A 19,704-nucleotide genomic window follows, 5' to 3' on the forward strand; every position below is an offset into this window, starting at 1 on the left:
TAACTTCATTCTCCCAGAGTAGTCATTATCTTCTAGTGTTTCATTCAAAGGACTCGCTGACCTTTTCCTCAATGGTAGTAATCCCTTTAGGGCCATTCTCCATGGTTCACCCAGCCATATTCTCCATGGTTCACCCAGCCATATTCTCCATGGTTCACCCAGCCATATTCTCCATGGTTCACCCAGCCATATTATCCATGGTTCACCCAGCCATATTCTCCATGGTTCACCCAGCCATATTCTCCATGGTTCACCCAGCCATATTCTCCATGGTTCACCCAGCCATATTCTCCATGGTTCACCCAGCCATATTCTCCATGGTTCACCCAGTCATATTCTCCATGGTTCACCCAGCCATATTCTCCATGGTTCACCCAGCCATATTCTCCATGGTTCACCCAGCCATATTCTCCATGGTTCACCCAGCCATATTCTCCATGGTTCACCCAGCCATATTCTCCATGGTTCACCCAGCCATATTCTCCATGGTTTACCCAGCCATATTCTCCAAGGTTCACCCAGCCATATTCGCCATGCCTTACTCCATAGTAGAGACTAAACAACCCAGTACCACTCCACGTTCTACTCCAAACACCAGCCCTATAACCCTATCCTATTCCAGGACTTCAAAATAGTATCTCTTGTTCCTTTTAAGCTATACAGTAATCACTGCATTGTATACTGAGCATGAATATAAAAAGCAACATGCAACAATTTCAACGATTTTACTGAGTTACAGTTCATATAAGGAAATCATTCATTAGGGCCTAATCTATGGATTTCACATGACTGGGCAGGGGCGAAGCCATGGGTGGGCCTGGGAGGGCATAGGCCCACCCAATTGGGAGCCAGGCCCACCCACTGGGGAGCCAGGCCCAGCTAATCAGAATGAGTTTTTCCCTCAAAAGGGTTTTATTACAGACAGAAATACTCCTCAGTTTCATCAGCTATCCAGGTGTCTGGTCTCAGACGATCCCGCAGGTGAAGAAGCCGGATGTGGAGGTCCTGGGCTGGCGTGGTTACATGTGGTCTGCGGTTGTGAGGCCTGTTGGACATACTGCCAAATTCTCTAAAATGACGTTGGAGGCGGCTTATGGAAGACAAATGAACATTACATTATCTAGCAACAGCTCAGGTGGACATTCCTGCAGTCAGCATGCCAATTGCCTTCTCCCTCAAAACTTGAGACATCTGTGGCATTGTGTTGTGTGACAAAACTGCACATTTTAAAGTGGCCTTTTATTGTCCCCAGCACAAGGTGCACCTGTGTAATGATCATGCTGTTTAATCAGCTTCTTGATATACACGTGTCAGGTGGATGGATTATCTTGGCAAAGGAGAAATGCTCACTAACCGGGATGTAAACAAATTTCTGCACAACATTTGAGAGAAATAAGCTTTTTGTGCGTATGGAATATTTCTGGGATCTTTTATTTCAGCTCATGAAATATGGAACCAACATTTGACATGTTGCGTTTATATTTTTGTTCAGTATATTTTTTAGTATATTTTATGGAATCAATGTCTCTACTTCCAAGTAAAAGCCATTGAATGTAAAAGCCTCTTTCAGAGAATCTGCTTCTCCCAGCCTCTTTTATCTCTCTCTCTCTCTCTCTCTCTCTCTCTCTCTCTCTCTCTCTCTCTCTCTCTCTCTCTCTCTATCTCTCTCTCTGTCTCTCTCTCAATTCAATTAAATTCAATTTAAGGGCTTTATTGGCATGGGAAAAATATGTTAACATTGCCAAAGCAAGTGAAGTAGATAGTAAAGAAAAGTGAAATAAACAATAAATATTAACAGTAAACATTACACTCAGAAGTTCCAAAAGAATAAAGACGTTTCAAATGTCATATTATGTATATATACAGTGTAACAATGTGCAAATAGTTAAAGTACAAATGGGAAAATAAATAAACATAAATATGGGTTGTATTTACAATGGTGTTTGTCTCTCTCTCTCTCTTGCTCTCTCTCTCTCTCTCTCTCTCTCTCTCTTTTGCTCTCTCTCTCTCTCTCTCTCTCTCTCTTTTGCTCTCTCTCTCTCTCTCTCTCTCTCTCTCTCTCTCTCTTTTGCTCTCTCTCTCTCTCTCTCTCTCTCTCTCCCTCTACCTCTATCTTGCTCTCTCTCTCTCTCTCTCTCCCTCTACCTCTCTCTTGCTCTCTCTCTCTCTCTCTCTCTCTCTCTCTCTCTCTCTCTCTCTCTCTCTCTCTCTCTCTCTCTCTCTCTCTCTCTCTCTCTCTCTCTCTCTCTCTCTCTCTCTCTCTCTCTCTCTCTCTCTCTCTCTCTCTCTCTCTCTCTCTCTCTCTCTCTCTCTCTCTCTCTCTCTCTCTCTCTCTCTCTCTCTCTCTCTCTCTCTCTCTCTCTCTCTCTTCTCTTTCCAGCTTGGAATGTGGCATCAGGCAACCTGCATTGGTCCATATTTTTTGATGCTGAGTGGCTCATTTCATTTCATGTCTTTTATCACAAAATCATTGTTGTCTGTCCCATTCAGACAAATTACCTCTCTCCCGAATGGAACTGAGCAACAAAGAAATCCTTTGAAGTTAAGAAGGATTTACTATACATTCAGAATTTTCTTCTGTGAAAAATAAAATACCCCCAAATGGGTTTTTTATCAACGCAATACTCAGAGTGAAGTTATCTTATTTTTCCAGAGCGCTGTCGGCGTAAACAACAAAGTGAAATGGTCAGAGCTTGTTTTTGTTTTGAACAATTGAGCTTGTCTGACCTTTGGATAGAGAACACCTAATAGCATCAATTTACTTAAAAGAAGTAGTACTCCCCAGAGTGATTGTGTGTGTGTGTGTGTGTGTGTGTGTGTGTGTGTGTGTGTGTGTGTGTGTGTGTGTGTGTGTGTGTGTGTGTGTGTGTGTGTGTGTGTGTGTGTGTGGCGCATAGGGGCAATGTAGAAGCTTGGAAATAGTAAAAAGTATGCTTAAACCAATATAAACCCTGGTAGCCTTCCAGACTTAGAGAGCTCTGGAGAGATGGAGGGATACATGGATGGAGGGTTGGAGAGGGATGGGGCTATGAAAACATTTAGACAGATGTGAGCACCTGTTGAGAGATTGCAACACGGACTGTGAAGAGGAATACAGTATGTATTTCTTTATCAAATCCATCTCTCATCTCTCTCTCTCTGTCCTTCTGTCCCTCTGTCCCTCTGTCTCTGTCCCTATGTCTCTGTCCCCCCTCTTCCTCTCCCCCCTCTCTCTCTCTCTCCCCTCCTTTCCCTCTCCCCCCCTCTCTCTCTCTCTCTCTCCCCTCCTTTCCCTCTCCCCCTCTCTCTCTCTCTCTCTCTCTCCCCTCCTTTCCCTCTCCCCCTCTCTACCTTTCTCTCTCTATTGTTCTCTCTCTCTGGGACATTGCTGCCTGTGTGTCTTCTGTCTGAATGCCTGCTTGACTGACAAAGGCCAGAGGATCCATTGTGCCTAATCCTCCAAGTGTGTGTGTATGTGTGTATTTGTGTGTGTGTGTGTGTGTGTGTGTGTGTGTGTGTGTGTGTGTGCGTGTGTGTGTGCATGTGTGTGTGTGCACCTTTGTGACCTCGCCTGGCTTCAACTGTAATTACACGTGTGAAATGTGATGTCTTATTGAATCACACTATATTGAATCACACTATAGACAGAGATGGCCTTAGTCACTATGGTAACTGTAAAAAAAAATATCATCCACTCACACTGCAATAACAAACAGGTCTGAAGTCAATGTGACAGGCAGCCATTGGCTAAATGAGCCGTTAAATTATATAACCACTTAAAAGGAAGCGATTCCCAAACCTTCCATAACAAAGCCAACTGGTCCTGGGGCTCTGTTCACAAACACAAACAGACCGCACAGAGCCCCAGGACAACAACACAATTAGACCCAACCAAATCATGAGAAAACAAAAAGAGAGTTACTTGACACATTGGAAAGAATTAACAAAAAAAACAGAGCAAACTAGAATGCTATTTGGCTCTAAACAGAGAGTACACAGTGGCAGAATACCTGATCACTGTGACTGACCCAAAATTAAGGAAAGCTTTAGCTATGTACAGGCTCAGTGAGCATAGCCTTGCTATTGATAAACTCCCTTATCTACTGGGTGATATACCACAGTGTGCCATCACAGCAGCAGGATTTGTGACCTGTTGCCACAAGAAAAGGGCAACCAGTGAAGAACAAACACCATTGTAAATACAACCCATATTTATGTTTATTTATTTTCTCATTTGTACTTTAACTATTTGCACATTGTTACAACACTGTATATATACATAATATGACATCTGAAATGTCTTTATTCTTTTGGAACTTCTGAGTATAATGTTTACTGTTAATATTTATTGTTTATTTCACTTTTGTTTATTATCTACTTCACTTGCTTTGGCAATGTTAGCATACATGTCCCATGACAATAAAGCCTTTAAATTGAATTGAATTGAATTGAATTGAGAGAGAGAGAGAGAGAGAGAGAGAGAGAGAGAGAGAGAGAGAGAGAGAGAGAGAGAGAGAGAGAGAGAGAGAGAGAGAGAGAGAGAGAGAGAGAGAGAGAGAGAGAGAGAGAGAGAGAGAGAGAGAGAGAGAGAGAGAGAGAGAGAGAGCGAGAGAGAGAGAGAGAGAGAGACGTATTCACTCTGCACACCCTAATTGACAAACAAACAAAACAAAACAAAGGCAAAGTTTTCTCATGTTTTGTTGATTTCAAAAAAGCTTTTGACTCAATTTGGCATGAGGGTCTGCTATACAAATTGATGGAAAGTGGTGTTGGGGGAAAACATACGACATTATAAAATCCATGTACACAAACAACAAGTGTGCGGTTAAAATTGGCAAAAAACACACACATTTCTTTCCACAGAGCCATGGGGTGAGACAGGAATGCAGTTTAAGCCCCACCCTGTTCCATATATATATATATCAACGAATTGGCGAGGGCACTAGAACAGTCTGCAGCACCCGGCCTCACCCTACTAGAATCTGAAGTCAAATGTCTACTGTTTGCTGATGATCTGGTGCTTCTGTTTTCAACCAAGGAGGGCCTACAGCAGCACCTAGATCTTCTGCACAGATTCTGTCAGACCTGGGCCCTGACAGTAAATCTCAGTAAGACAAAAATAATGGTGTTCCAAAAAAGGTCCAGTTGCCAGGACCACAAATACAAATTCCATCTAGACACCGTTGCCCTAGAGCACACAAAAAACCATACATACCTCGGCCTAAACATTAGCGCCACAGGTAACTTCCACAAAGCTGTGAACGATCTGAGCGACAAGGCAAGAAGGGCCTTCTATGCCATCAAAAGGAACATAAAATTTGACATACCAATTAGGATCTGGCTAAAGATACTTTAATCAGTTATACAGTGGGGAGAACAAGTATTTGATACACTGCCGATTTTGCAGGTTTTCCTACTTACAAAGCATGTAGAGGTCTGTAATTTTTATCATAGGTACACTTCAACTGTGAGAGACGGAATCTAAAAAATCCAGAAAATCACATTGTATGATTCTTAAGTAATTAATTTGCATTTTATTGCATGACATAAGGATTTGATACATCAGAAAAGCAGAACTTAATATTTGGCACAGAAACCTTTGTTTGCAATTACAGAGATCATACGTTTCCTGTAGGTCTTGACCAGGTTTGCACACACTGCAGCAGGGATTTTGGCCCACTCCTCCATACAGACCTTCTCCAGATCTTTCAGGTTTCGGGGCTGTCACTGGGCTTTCAGCTCCCTCCAAAGATTTTCTATTGGGTTCAGGTCTGGAGACTGGCTAGGCCACTCCAGGACCTTGAGATGCTTTTTACGGAGCCACTCCTTAGTTGCCCTGGCTCTGTGTTTTGGGTCGTTGTCATGCTGGAAGACCCAGCCACGACCCATCTTCAATGCTCTTACTGAGGGAAGGAGGTTGTTGGCCAAGATCTCGCGATACATGGCCCCATCCATCCTCCCCTCAATACGGTGCAGTCGTCCTGTCCCCTTTGCAGAAAAGCATCCCCAAAGAATGATGTTTCCACCTCCATGCTTTATGGTTGGGATGGTGTTCTTGGGGTTGTACTCATCCTTCTTCTTCCTCCAAACACGGCGAGTGGAGTTTAGACCAAAAAGCTCTATTTTTGTCTCATCAGACCACATGACCTTCTCCCATTCCTCCTCTGGATCATCCAGATGGTCATTGGCAAACTTCAGACGGGCCTGGACATGCGCTGGCATGAGCAGGGGGACCTTGCGTGCGCTGCAGGCTTTTAATCCATGATGGCGTAGTGTGTTACTAATGGTTTTCTTTGAGACTGTGGTCCCAGCTCTCTTCAGGTCATTGACCAGGTCCTGCCGTGTAGTTCTGGGCTGATCCCTCACCATCCTCATAATCATTGATGCCCCACGAGGTGAGATCTTGCATGGAGCCCCAGACCGAGGGTGATTGACCGTCATCTTGAACTTCTTCCATTTTCTAATAATTGCGCCAACAGTTGTTGCCTTCTCACCAAGCTGCTTGCCTATTGTCCTGTAGCCCATCCCAGCCTTGTGCAGGTCTACAATTTTATCCCTGATGTCCTTACACAGCTCTCTGGTCTTGGCCATTGTGGAGAGGTTGGAGTCTGTTTGATTGAGTGTGTGGACAGGTGTCTTTTATACAGGTAACGAGTTCAAACAGGTGCAGTTAATACAGGTAATGAGTGGAGAACAGGAGGGCTTCTTAACGAAAAACTAACAGGTCTGTGAGAGCCGGAATTCTTACTGGTTGGTAGGTGATCAGATCCAGTCCTCAGATCCTCAAAAAATTCTACAGCTGCACCATCGAGAGCATCCTGACTGGTTGCATCACCGCCTGGTATGGCAACTGCTTGGCCTCCGACCGCAAGGCACTACAGAGGGTAGTGCGTACGGCCCAGTACATCACTGGGGCAAAGCTTCCTGCCATCCAGGACCTCTATACCAGGCGGTGTCAGAGGAAGGCCCTCAAAATTGTCAAAGACTCCAGCCACCCTAGTCATAGACTGTTCTCTCTGCTAACGCACGGCAAGCGGTACCGGAGTGCCAAGTCTAGGTCCAAAAGACTTCTCAACAGCTTCTACCCCCAAGCCATAAGACTCCTGAACAGCTAATCATGGCTACCCGGACTATTTGCACTGCCCCCCCACCCCATCCTTTTTACGCTGCTGCTACTCTGTTAAGTATTTATGCATAGTCACTTTAACTCTACCCACATGTACATATTACCTCAACTACCTCAACTAGCCGGTGCCCCCGCACATTGACTCTGCAACGGTACCCCCCTGTATATATAGCCTCCCTACTGTCACTTTATTTTACTTCTGCTCTTTCTTTCTCAACACTTTTTTTGTTGTTGTTTTATTCTTACTTTTTTTGTTTAAAATAAATGCACTGTTGGTTAAGGGCTGTAAGTAAGCATTTCACTGTAATGTCTGCACCTGTTGTATTCGGCGCATGTGACCAATACAATTTGATTTGATTTGATTTGATCAAATACTTATGTCATGCAATAAAATGCAAATTAATGACTTAAAGATCATAAAATGTGATTTTCTGGATTTGTGTTTTAGATTCTGTCTCTCACAGTTGAAGTGTACCTATGATAAAAATTACAGACCTCTACATGCTTTGTAAGTAGGAAAACCTGCAAAATCTGCAGTGTATCAAATACTTGTTCTCCCCACTGTAGAACCCATTGCCCTTTATGGTTGTGAGGTCTGGGGTCCGCTCACCAAACAAGAATTCACAAAATGGGACAAACACCAAATTGAGACTCTGCATGCAGAATTTTGCTAAAATATCCTCAGTGTACAACGAAAAACATGAAATAATGCATGCAGAGCAGAATTAGGCCGATACCCGTAATTATAAAAATCCAGAAAAGAGCCGTTAAATTCTATAACCACTTAAAAGGAAGCGATTCCCAAACCTTCCATAACAAAGCCGAAAGGTCGCTGGTTCTAATCTAAAAATCTGTCGATGTGCCCTTGAGCAAGGCACTTAACCCTAATTGCTCCTGTAAGTCGCTCTGGATAAGAGCGTCTGCTAAATGTAATAAAAATAAAAAAAGCCATCACCTACAGAAAGATGAACTTGGAGAAGAGTCCCCTAAGTAAGCTGGTCCTGGGGCTCTGTTCACGAACACAAACAGACCCACAGAGCCCCAGGACACCAACAACAACACAATTAGACCCAACCAAATCATGAGAAAACAAAAAGAGAATTACTTGACACATTGGAAAGAATTAACAAAAAAAACGGTAGACGGGTGTTTAAAGAGGGGATAGTTGGATTATTTACTTGGATTGTTTCATCATAAATCATTATCATGTTTACACTTACCTCTCTCTCTCTCTCTCTCTCTCTCTCTCTCTTTCTCTCTCTCTCTCTCTCAATTCAATTTAAGGGCTTTATTGGCATGGGAAATGTATGTTAACATTGCCAAAGCAAGTGAAATAGATAGTAAACAAAAGTGAAATAAACAATAAATATTAACTCTCTCTCTCCCTTTCTCTCTGTCTGTCTCTCTCTCTCTCTCTCTCTCTCTCTCTCTCTCTCTCTCTCTCTCTCTCTCTCTCTCTCTCTCTCTCTCTCTCTCTCTCTGTCTCTCTCTCAGGGCTGAGTGCAGCTAAGCTGTTGAAGGAGAAAGGTCTGAGTCCTGTGGTTCTGGAAGCTAGAGATCGGGTTGGTGGACGGACCTTCACCGTACGGGTAAGACCTATGTCAGACCAAAGGCCAGTCAAAGGCCAGTCAATGTGTAATCCCTATAAGAATCAGCTTTACATGTTGTTTATAGTGTAATCATTTTTAAGCAACTGATTTGGTTATAGATTAAAACACAATTGACCTCTGGGATTAGGATTGTCCACTGCTTGTCTGATGCTCTCTCTCTCTCTCCTTCTCTCTCCAGAATGAGCAGACTAAGTATGTTGACCTGGGTGGGGCCTACGTCGGGCCAACTCAGAATCGGATCCTCCGATTGGCTAAAGAATATGGAGTCAAGACCTACAAAGTCAACGAGGAGGAGAGGCTGGTGCATTATGTAAAGGTGTGTGTGTGCGCGTGCGTGCTGAAAACCAGTGTAGGACCAGTATTGGCCATGTCTGTCACTCAGTAACAATTGCCACTGTCCATTTGTAGCTTGTTTTTGGTCACAGGTCCAGGAATAGCTGAAGAATTGCAAAATTTACCTGGAGCTAACCCTGCAGATAGCCCTACTGGGTGATCTGAAAAGTCATAGTCAATCGATCAATAATATAATAATACCTTTAACAAAAATGTTTATTTTCAATTTACAATCTGTAGAAACAATGAGAATAGAAATGTTCAGAACTTTTGTGAAACATCACAGTTGGAAAATACAGTGGGGAAAAAAAGTATTTAGTCAGCCACCAATTGTGCAAGTTCTCCCACTTAAAAAGATGAGAGAGGCCTGTAATTTTCATCATAGGTACACGTCAACTATGACAGACAAAATTAGAAAAAATTTTCCAGAAAATCACATTGTAGGATTTTTTATGAATTTATTTGCAAATGATGGTGGAAAATAAGTATTTGGTCAATAACAAAAGTTTCTCAATACTTTGTTATATACCCTTTGTTGGCAATGACACAGGTCAAACGTTTTCTGTAAGTCTTCACAAGGTTTTCACACACTGTTGCTGGTTTTTTGGCCCATTCCTCCATGCAGATCTCCTCTAGAGCAGTGATGTTTTGGGGCTGTCGCTGGGCAACACGGACTTTCAACTCCCTCCAAAGATTTTCTATGGGGTTGAGATCTGGAGACTGGCTAGGCCACTTCAGGACCTTGAAATGCTTCTTACGAAGCCACTCCTTCGTTGCCCGGGCGGTGTGTTTGGGATCATTGTCATGCTGAAAGACCCAGCCACGTTTCATCTTCAATGCCCTTGCTGATGGAAGGAGGTTTTCACTCAAAATCTCACGATACATGGCCCCATTCATTCTTTCCTTTACATGGATCAGTCGTCCTGGTCCCTTTGCAGAAAAACAGCCCCAAAGCATGATGTTTCCACCCCCATGCTTCACAGTAGGTATGGTGTTCTTTGGATGCAACTCAGCATTCTTTGAGTTTTGACCAAAAAGTTCTATTTTGGTTTCATTTGACCATATGACATTCTCCCAATCCTCTTCTGGATCATCCAAATGCACTCTAGCAAACTTCAGACGGGCCTGGACATGTACTGGCTTAAGCAGGGGGACACGTCTGGCACTGCAGGATTTGAGTTCCTGGCGGCGTAATGTGTTACTGATGGTAGGCTTTGTTACTTTGGTCCCAGCTCTCTGTAGGTCATTCACTAGGTCCCCACGTGTGGTTCTGGGATTTTGCTCACCGTTCTTGTGATCATTTTGACCCCACGTGGTAAGATGTTGCGTGGAGCCCCAGATCGAGGGAGATTATCAGTGGTCTTGTATGTCTTCCATTTCCTAATAATTGCTCCCACAGTTGATTTCTTAAAACCAAGCTGCTTACCTATTGCAGATTCAGTCTTCCCAGCCTGGTGCAGGTCTACAATTTTGTTTCTGGTGTCCTTTGACAGCTCTTTGGTCTTGGCCATAGTGGAGTTTGGAGTGTGACTGTTTGAGGTTGTGGACAGGTGTCTTTTATACTGATAACAAGTTCAAACAGGTGCCATTAATACAGGTAACGAGTGGAGGACAGATGAGCCTCTTAAAGAAGAAGTTACAGGTCTGTGAGAGCCAGAAATCTTGCTTGTTTGTAGGTGACCAAATACTTATTTTCCACCATAATTTGCAAATAAATTCATTAAAAATCCTACAATGTGATTTTCTGGAATTTTTTTTCTCAATTTGTCTGTCATAGTTGACGTGTACCTATGATGAAAATTACAGGCCTCTCTCATCTTTTTAAGTGGGAGAACTTGCACAATTGGTGGCTGACTAAATACTTTTTTTCCCCACTGTATATGACAAATAGAAATCCTATATGGATGGTGTTAAGAGATAGATGGGTGGTGTTGAATGGAGCTGAAGGTTGGGACTAATAACAACAAGATAACTAATGTAAAACATACTGTGTCCATAATACGTATATAGGTTATAATTTAAGAACTTTTGTGAAAGAGCACAGTTTGAAAGATAAGGCACATAGAAGCAAACCGGATGGACATCATGAAAATGATCGGAGAGGTTGAGGGTAGAGGAAGTTCAGGAGTAAAAACAAACAAAATAGAACTCTTGTAAAAGTTTGGACACACCTAATCACAACGGTATTTCTTTATTTTTACTATTTTCCACATTGTAGAATAATAGTGAAGACATCAAAACTATGAAATAATACAGATGGAATCATGTAGTAACCAGAAAAGTGTTAAACAAATCAAAATATATTTTATATTTGACATTCTTCAAATAGCCACATTTTGCCTTGATGACAGCTTTGCACACTCTTGGCATTCCATCAACCAGCTTCACCTGGAATGATTTTCCAACAGTTTTGAAAGAGTTCCCACATATGCTGAGCACTTGTTGGCTGCTTTTCCTTCACTCTGCCGTCTGACTCATCCCAAACCATCTCAATTGGGTTGAGGTCGGGGGATTGTGGAGGCAAGGTCATCTGATGCAGCACTCCATCACTCTCCTTCTTGGTATAATAGCCCTTACACAGCCTAGAGGTGTGTTGGGTCACTGTCCTGTTGAAAAACAAATGATAGTCCCACTAAGCCCAAACCAGATGGGATGGCGTATCGCTACAGAATGCTGTGGTAGCCATGCTGGTTAAGTGTGCCTTGAATTCTAAATAAATCACAGACAGTGTCACCAGCAAAGCACCCCCACACCATCACACCTCCTCCTCTTTGCTTTACGGTGGGAACTACACATGCAGAGATCATCCGTTCACCCACATCGCGTCTCACAAAGACACAGCGGTTTGAACCAAAAATCTCAAATTTGGACTCCAGACTAAAGGACACATTTCCACCGGTCTAATGTCCATTGTTCGTGTTTCTTGGCCCAAGCAGGTGTCTTCTTCTTATTGGTGTCCTTTAGTAGTGGTTTCTTTGCAGCAATTCGACCATCAAGGCCTGATTCACACAGTCCCCTCTGAACAGTTTATGTTGAGATATGTCTGTGACAACAAAAACAAAACAATTGCCACTGTTTTCCAGGGAGGCCTGAACAGACAGATCCATCATAGATCCATTGGTTTCTCTGAAACACTGTGGCCGCAGGGCTTTGTCCCAGCCAGTACTGACCACTTCCATTAGATAACAGATAACTTCCTGCTCTGGCTGTCTCACAATCTAATGCACAGGAAATGCACGTCTCTCTTTCATTCATGACAATGTTTGAAAGGATGGAATGCCAAATCAAATCAAATCAAATGTTACATTTCACATGCGCCGAAAACAACGGGTGTAGACATTACCGTGAAATGCTTGCTTACGAGCCCTTCCCAACAATGCAGAGTAAATAATGAATGAAGCTATATACAGGGAGCACCAGAGCCAGATCAATGTGCAGAGGTATTTGAGGTAGATATGTACATGAAGGCAGGGTAAAGTGACTAGGCATCAGGATAGATAATAATAAGGTATTTGAGGTAGATATGTACATGAAGGCAGGGTAAAGTGACTAGGCATCAGGATAGATAATAATAAGGTATTTGAGGTAGATATGTACATGAAGGCAGGGTAAAGTGACTAGGCATCAGAATAGATAATAATAAGGTATTTGAGGTATATATGTACATGAAGGCAGGGTAAAGTGACTAGGCATCAGGATAGATAATAATAAGGTATTTGAGGTAGATATGTACATGAAGGCAGGGTAAAGTGACTAGGCATCAGGATAGATAATAATAAGGTATTTGAGGTAGATATGTACATGAAGGCAGGGTAAAGTGACTAGGCATCAGGATAGATAATAATAAGAGTAAAATAAAGAACAGAGCAGCAGCATATGATGAGTGTGTACAGGATGTGTGTGTGTGTGTGTGTTGTGTCAGTATGCGTGTGTGTGTTATGTGTGTGTGTGTATGTATTGTATGTGAATGTGTGTGGGTTTTGTGTGAGAGTGACAGTGTGTGTGAGAGAGTGTACCGTATATGCAGTGTATACATAGCTTTGTGAGTGTTCATAGAGTCAGTGCAAGATAGGGTCAATGCAGACTGTCCGGGTAACCATTTAACCAGATAACCACTATCTGGCCATGCTAGAGATGACAGACTAACTGTGCCTTCAAACCTCAACCCTTACCTCTAACCCTAGTTTCATGTCCACATCCCTGTTCAATCTAACCCTCAACCACAACCAGAACCCTAACCCTAGCTTCATGTCCACATCCTTGTTCAACCCTAACCCTAGCCTCAACCACAAACACCACCCTAGCTTCATGTCCACATCCCTGTTCAACCCTAACCCTAGCCTCAACCACAACCACGACCCTAACCCTAGCTTCATGTCCACATCCCTGTTCAACCCTAACCCTAGCCTCAACCACAACCACGACCCTAACCCTAGCTTCATGTCCACATCCCTGTTCAACCCTAACCCTAGCCTCAACCACAACCACGACCCTAACCCTAGCTTCATGTCCACATCCCTGTTCAACCCTAACCCTAGCCTCAACCACAACCACGACCCTAACCCTAGCTTCATGTCCACATCCCTGTTCAACCCTAACCCTAGCCTCAACCACAACCACGACCCTAACCCTAGCTTCATGTCCACATCCCTGTTCAACCCTAACCCTAGCCTCAACCACAACCACGACCCTAACCCTAGCTTCATGTCCACATCCCTGTTCAACCCTAACCCTAGTCTCAACCACAACCACGACCCTAGCTTCATGTCCCCTTCCCTGTTCAACCCTAACCCTAGTCTCAACCACAAACACCACCCTAGCTTCATGTCCACATCCCAGTTCAACCCTAACCCTAGACTCAACCACAAACACCACACTAGCTTCATGTCCACATCCCGGTTCAACCCTAACCCTAGACTCAACCACAACCACGACCCTAACCCTAGCTTCATGTCCACATCCCTGTTCAACCCTAACCCTAGTCTCAACCACAACCACCACCCTAACCCTAACCCCTACTCCACATAGTTGCTCATAAGTTCTGATGACAATATGGTCCTTTCCAGCATGGCCATCTAGTGACCACCCACCCGTGCCCCCAGCCTCTCTGGAGCATTAGCAGTGAGCGTTAGCGACTGGAGATGCTAATCTCTGCCTGAAGGAGTTTTCTAATGTGGTTTCTCCTCCCCAGAGTGGCCCAGGAGAGAGGGGGGAAAGAGAGAGAGAAGAGAGAGAGAAGAGAGAGAGAAAAAAGAAAAAGAGCTGCAGCCACCCCCTTTCTCTCTCTTTCTCTCTCCCCCCTCCCTCTCTCTCTCTTCCTCACCTTCTCCCTCTCCTTCTCCCTCTCCTTCCCTCTCTTTCTCTCTCTCTCTCTCTCTCTCCCTCTCTCCCGCTCCCTCCCTCCCCCCCTCTCTCTCTCTCTCTCTCTCTCTCTCTCTCTCTCTCTCTCTCTCTCTCTCTCTCTCTCTCTCTCTCTCTCTTTGTCTCCCTCTCTCTCTCCAAGATATCCCTCTATATGTTATTAAAGTAGCAGCACCATTATTCTTAACACACAGCATTCTCTACCTCCGTATTAGATTGGTCCCTCTGGCTCCAGCCTTATACCCAGGTTAACCTACTCCCTCCACTATAAATCAATGGGCTCTCTGAACTGGTTATGGCGGCACTTCTCTTCCTGTTTCTATTGTATGGGGCTTATCTCAATACCCTTCCTGTGTGATGGGGCATGTTGAGGGAGGATGTAGCCATGCGCTGAAGCAATAAAAACATGGACTTTGGAGTCATTCACTCTCAATCACACACAAGAACATGTACATACATGAGAAGACGTGCGCACGTAGGCCTGTGAACACACACTCACTAGTGCCCCCACCCCCACCACACAAACCCATCCACAGCAGCAGTAGTGAAATAGAATTCAGCAGAGTGGTCATGTGGATGATGTCACAGGGTTCCATGGCTCTCTAGTGGAAGAGCCCTTTGGCACATGACATTATTCAACGCTGCTCTACTGGGCATGCCCAGAACCACCCCTACATCTCAATAGTCTGCTTCCTTCCACATCGCCTTCCTTTTGTTATAAGGAAATGTATTTAATTAGTCTTGTACTGTATAATATTTGTGTATCTGTTATGGCCATTGAACCAGACAACAGGTATAGTTTTAAGGGACAGTGGCAGACTGCCAAATGGCAAATCTAGCCTGGTCAGTAGATATGTCTACTGTTGTTAAAGAACAGCAACAAAAGTCTGTCTAGCTTCAGTAGATGCAGATCTCAACCTTAGTCTCAATACAACCCTAACCCTAACCCTAGCTTTATCTCCACATCCCTGTTCAACCCTAACCCTAGCTTTATCTCCACATCCCTGTTCAACCCTAACCCTAGCTTTATCTCCACATCCCTGTTCAACCATAACCCTAGCTTTATCTCCACATCCCTGTTCAACCCTAACCCTAGCTTTATCTCCACATTCCTGTTCAACCCTAACCCTAGCTTTATCTCCACATCCCTGTTCAACCCTAACCCTAGCTTTATCTCCACATCCCTGTTCAACCCTAACCCTAGCTTTATCTCCACATCCCTGTTCAACCCTAACCCTAGCTTTATCTCCACATCCCTGTTCAACCCTAACCCTAGCTTTATCTCCACATTCCTGTTCAACCCCTAACCCTAGCTTTATCTCCACATCCCTGTTCAACCCTAACCCTAGCTTTATCTCCACATCCCTGTTCAACCCTAACCCTAGCTTTATCTCCACATCCCTGTTCAACCCTAACCCTAGCTTTATCTCCACATCCCTGTTCAACCCTAACCCTAGCTTTATCTCCACATCCCTGTTCAACCCTAACCCTAGCTTTATCTCCACATCCCTGTTCAACCCTAACCCTAGCTTTATCTCCACATCCCTGTTCAAACCTAACCCTAACCCTAGCTTTATCTCCACATCCCTGTTCAACCCTAACTCTAGCGTTTTGGAAATAAATTCTTAATTTATACCCAACATGCCTCTTTTCTCTGTAACACATGTCCTTTCCCAAGACATCACACATGAGAAATTAGATGAGAGATGTTGTAATCGCTAGCTAACAGATGTTAGCTGTACGTTTGGACAATGCCTGGGCTAATGACAGTGGGTGGCTTGCATTGGCCTAGCATTAGCGGCTAGGGTATATTTAGCTCTCTCTCTGCCACTGTGATGGGAGTAATGAAGTGACATAATTTTACTGAGAAAGACGTTGCCTGCCAGCACAGCATTAAGAACAAATTAGAGAGGGAGAGGGCAAAAGAAGGAGAGAGAGAGAAAGAGAGAGAGAGCCTGTTGGTGTCAGCCTTGATGCACTGGTACCTCTTGCCGTGCGGCAGCAGAGAAAATAGTCTATGGCTTGGGTGGTTGGAGTCTTGCTGACGTTGAGGGAGAGGTTGTTGCTCCGGCCCCACACTGCCAGGTCACTGACCTCCTCCCTGTAGGCTGACTCATCGTCGCCGGTGATCAGGCCTACCACAGTCGTGTTATCAGCGAACTTGATAATGGTGTTGGAGTCGTGCATGGCCACGCAGTCGTGGGTGAACAGGGAGTACAGGAGGGGACTAAGCACACACCCCTGTGGGGCCCCTGTGTTGAGGGTCAGCGTGGCGGAGGTGATGTTGCCTACCCTCACCACCTGGGGCCGGCCCATCAGGAAGTCCAGGATCCAGTTGCAGAGGGAGGTGTTCAGAACCAGAGTTCTAACTTTGGTGACGAGCTTGGAGGGGACAATGGTGTTGAATGCTGAGCTGTAGTCAATGAACAGCATTCTCACATAGGTATTCCTCTTATCTATGTGGGTGAGGGCAGTGTGGAGAGCAATTGAGATTGCGTCGTCTATGGATCTGTTGGGGCGGTATGCAAATTGGAGTGGGTCTAGGGTGTCTGGGATGGTGGAGTTAATGTGTGCCATAACCAGCCTCTGAAAGCACTTCATGATTACAGAAGTGAGTGCTACAGGGTGAGAGTCATTGTGGCATGAATTCTTAGGAACAGTAATGATTGTGGTCATCTTAAAATATGTGGGGATTACAGACTGGGACAAGGAGAGGTTGAACATTACAGTGAATGTGCCTGCCAGCTGTTCTGCGCATGCGCTGAGAACACACCCTGGAATACCTATGGGGCCCGCGGCCTTGCGGTTGTTGACCTGATTAAAGACCCTTCTCACGTCGGCCTCATAGAGCGAGATCACCAAATCCTCTGGGTCGCTGACAGCCCTCACAGAGAGAGAGAGAGAGAGAGAGAGAGAGAGAGAGAGAGAGAGAGAGAGAGAGAGAGAGAGAGAGAGAGAGAGAGAGAGAGAGGGAGAGAGAGAGAGAGTTTTTCCTCAGCGAGGGAGAGAGTAAAAGAGAGAGAGAGAAATTATAGATCTAGCTACACTAACAAAGCATTAATGATAGCCTTTGATTATACTGCCTGTGAGTCCATCAGAGAGTCCATCAGAGAACTAATAACCATCTGCCTTTTATACATGTACTTTACGCTGAGTTCTTCAGGTCTATTATTGTATGTCCTGAGTGTTGGCGCTAAATAGCTTTGGAAAAGTAGACTGTAGATATTGTGAGCAAAATTTCATTAAAATGAAATGGGCTCAGATTGGGCTTCCAGCTCCGAGAACAACTGTGAAAGAACGTTATAAGACGAGTGCAGTTCTTGATAAGCATGTACGAAGAATGTCTTTCATAAAACTTTAACGTAAAAAGGCCAAGTTAAAGTCTTTGACTGTTTACAGGAATGACATGAATTATATAGGAAATGCATTAGTCTTTGAGTTTCATGAAAAACTCTGAGAGTCTTTGAGAGAGTTTTTGAAAGAGTTTGATTTTGCAGACATTAATTTACTCTTTCAAGGAACAACATATTGCACATTTCAAAGGATACAAAGTAGCTGTTAATAAAAATATGCTTTCATATTCAGGGTAAATGTATGTATATTTTCTAAGTACCTGACATCAGGACTAAGTATATAGGACTACAGTGTAAGGACTATAGGACAGGAAGTCCACAGCTTCACAATTACCTGTGTACTATATCCTACCCTCTAACTCAACCTGGGGTCAACCTGGGGTCAACCACTTTATTCATTGATCTAGGCCTTGTACCACAACCATGGACACTCCACTCCACTACACCACACTATACAACACTATACCACACTATACCACACTATACTACACTATACCACACTATACCACACTATACTACACTATACCACACTATACCACACTATATGACACTATACCACACTACACCACACTATACCACACTATACTACACTATACCACACTATACCACACTATATGACACTATACCACACTACACCACACTATACTACACTATACCACACTATACCACACTACACCACACTATATGACACTATACCACACTATACCAAACTATACCACACTATACCACACTATACAACACTATACCACACTATACCACACTACACCACACTATATGACACTATACCACACTATACCACACTATACTACACTATACCACACTATACTACCCTATACTACACTATACCACACTATACAACACTATACAACACTATACAACACTATACAACACTATACAACACTACACTCCCCTACACCCCACTACACCCCACTATACTACACTATACTGCACTATACTGCACTATACTACACTGCACTATACTGCACTACACCACACTATACTACACTATACTACACTACATCACACATACTACACCATACTACTGCCGCCCTGTCGATGTAGATGGGGGTGTGCTCCCCCCCCTTTCCTGTAGTCCATGATCAGCTCCTTGGTCTTGCTGACGTTGAGGGAGAGGTTGTTGCTCCGGCCCCACACTGCCAGGTCACTGACCTCCTCCCTGTAGGCTGACTCATCGTCGCCGGTGATCAGGCCTACCACAGTCGTGTTATCAGCTAACTTGATAATGGTGTTGGAGTCGTGCATGGCCACGCAGTTTTGGGTGAACAGGGAGTACAGGAGGGGACTAAGCACACACCCCTGTGGGGCCCCTGTGTTGAGGGTCAGCGTGGCGGAGGTGATGTTGCCTACCCTCACCACCTGGGGCCGGCCCATCAGGAAGTCCAGGATCCAGTTGCAGAGGGAGGTGTTCAGAACCAGAGTTCTAACTTTGGTGACGAGCTTGGAGGGGACAATGGTGTTGAATGCTGTGCTGTAGTCAATGAACAGCATTCTCACATAGGTATTCCTCTTATCTATGTGGGTGAGGGCAGTGTGGAGAGCAATTGAGATTGCGTCGTCTATGGATCTGTTGGGGCGGTATGCAAATTGGAGTGGGTCTAGGGTGTCTGGGATGGTGGAGTTAATGTGTGCCATAACCAGCCTCTGAAAGCACTTCATGATTACAGAAGTGAGTGCTACAGGGTGATAGTCATTGTGGCATGAATTCTTAGGAACAGTAATGATTGTGGTCATCTTAAAATATGTGGGGATTACAGACTGGGACAAGGAGAGGTTGAACATTACAGTGAATATGCCTAGCCAGCTGTTCTGCGCATGCGCTGAGAACACACCCTGGAATACCTATGGGGCCCGCGGCCTTGCGGTTGTTGACCTGATTAAAGACCCTTCTCACGTCGGCCTCATAGAGCGAGATCACCAAATC

The 19,704-nt window shown here is 44.3% G+C and overlaps 1 protein-coding gene across 1 annotated transcript in view; it reads left to right on the forward strand.

The window, feature by feature from the left end:
• LOC121536585 (amine oxidase [flavin-containing]) overlaps positions 1-19,704 on the forward strand; it is a 69,603-nt gene that overhangs the window by 24,349 nt on the left and 25,550 nt on the right. Inside the window, exons 2-3 of the mRNA XM_041843985.2 lie at positions 8,600-8,694; positions 8,894-9,031. Of these exons, the coding sequence (XP_041699919.1) occupies positions 8,600-8,694; positions 8,894-9,031 (233 nt within the window). The remainder of the gene's footprint in view (positions 1-8,599; positions 8,695-8,893; positions 9,032-19,704) is intronic.

The sequence above is a fragment of the Coregonus clupeaformis genome, chromosome 37 (assembly GCF_020615455.1).
Source record: "Coregonus clupeaformis isolate EN_2021a chromosome 37, ASM2061545v1, whole genome shotgun sequence".
NCBI classification, from domain to species: Eukaryota; Metazoa; Chordata; class Actinopteri; order Salmoniformes; family Salmonidae; genus Coregonus; species Coregonus clupeaformis.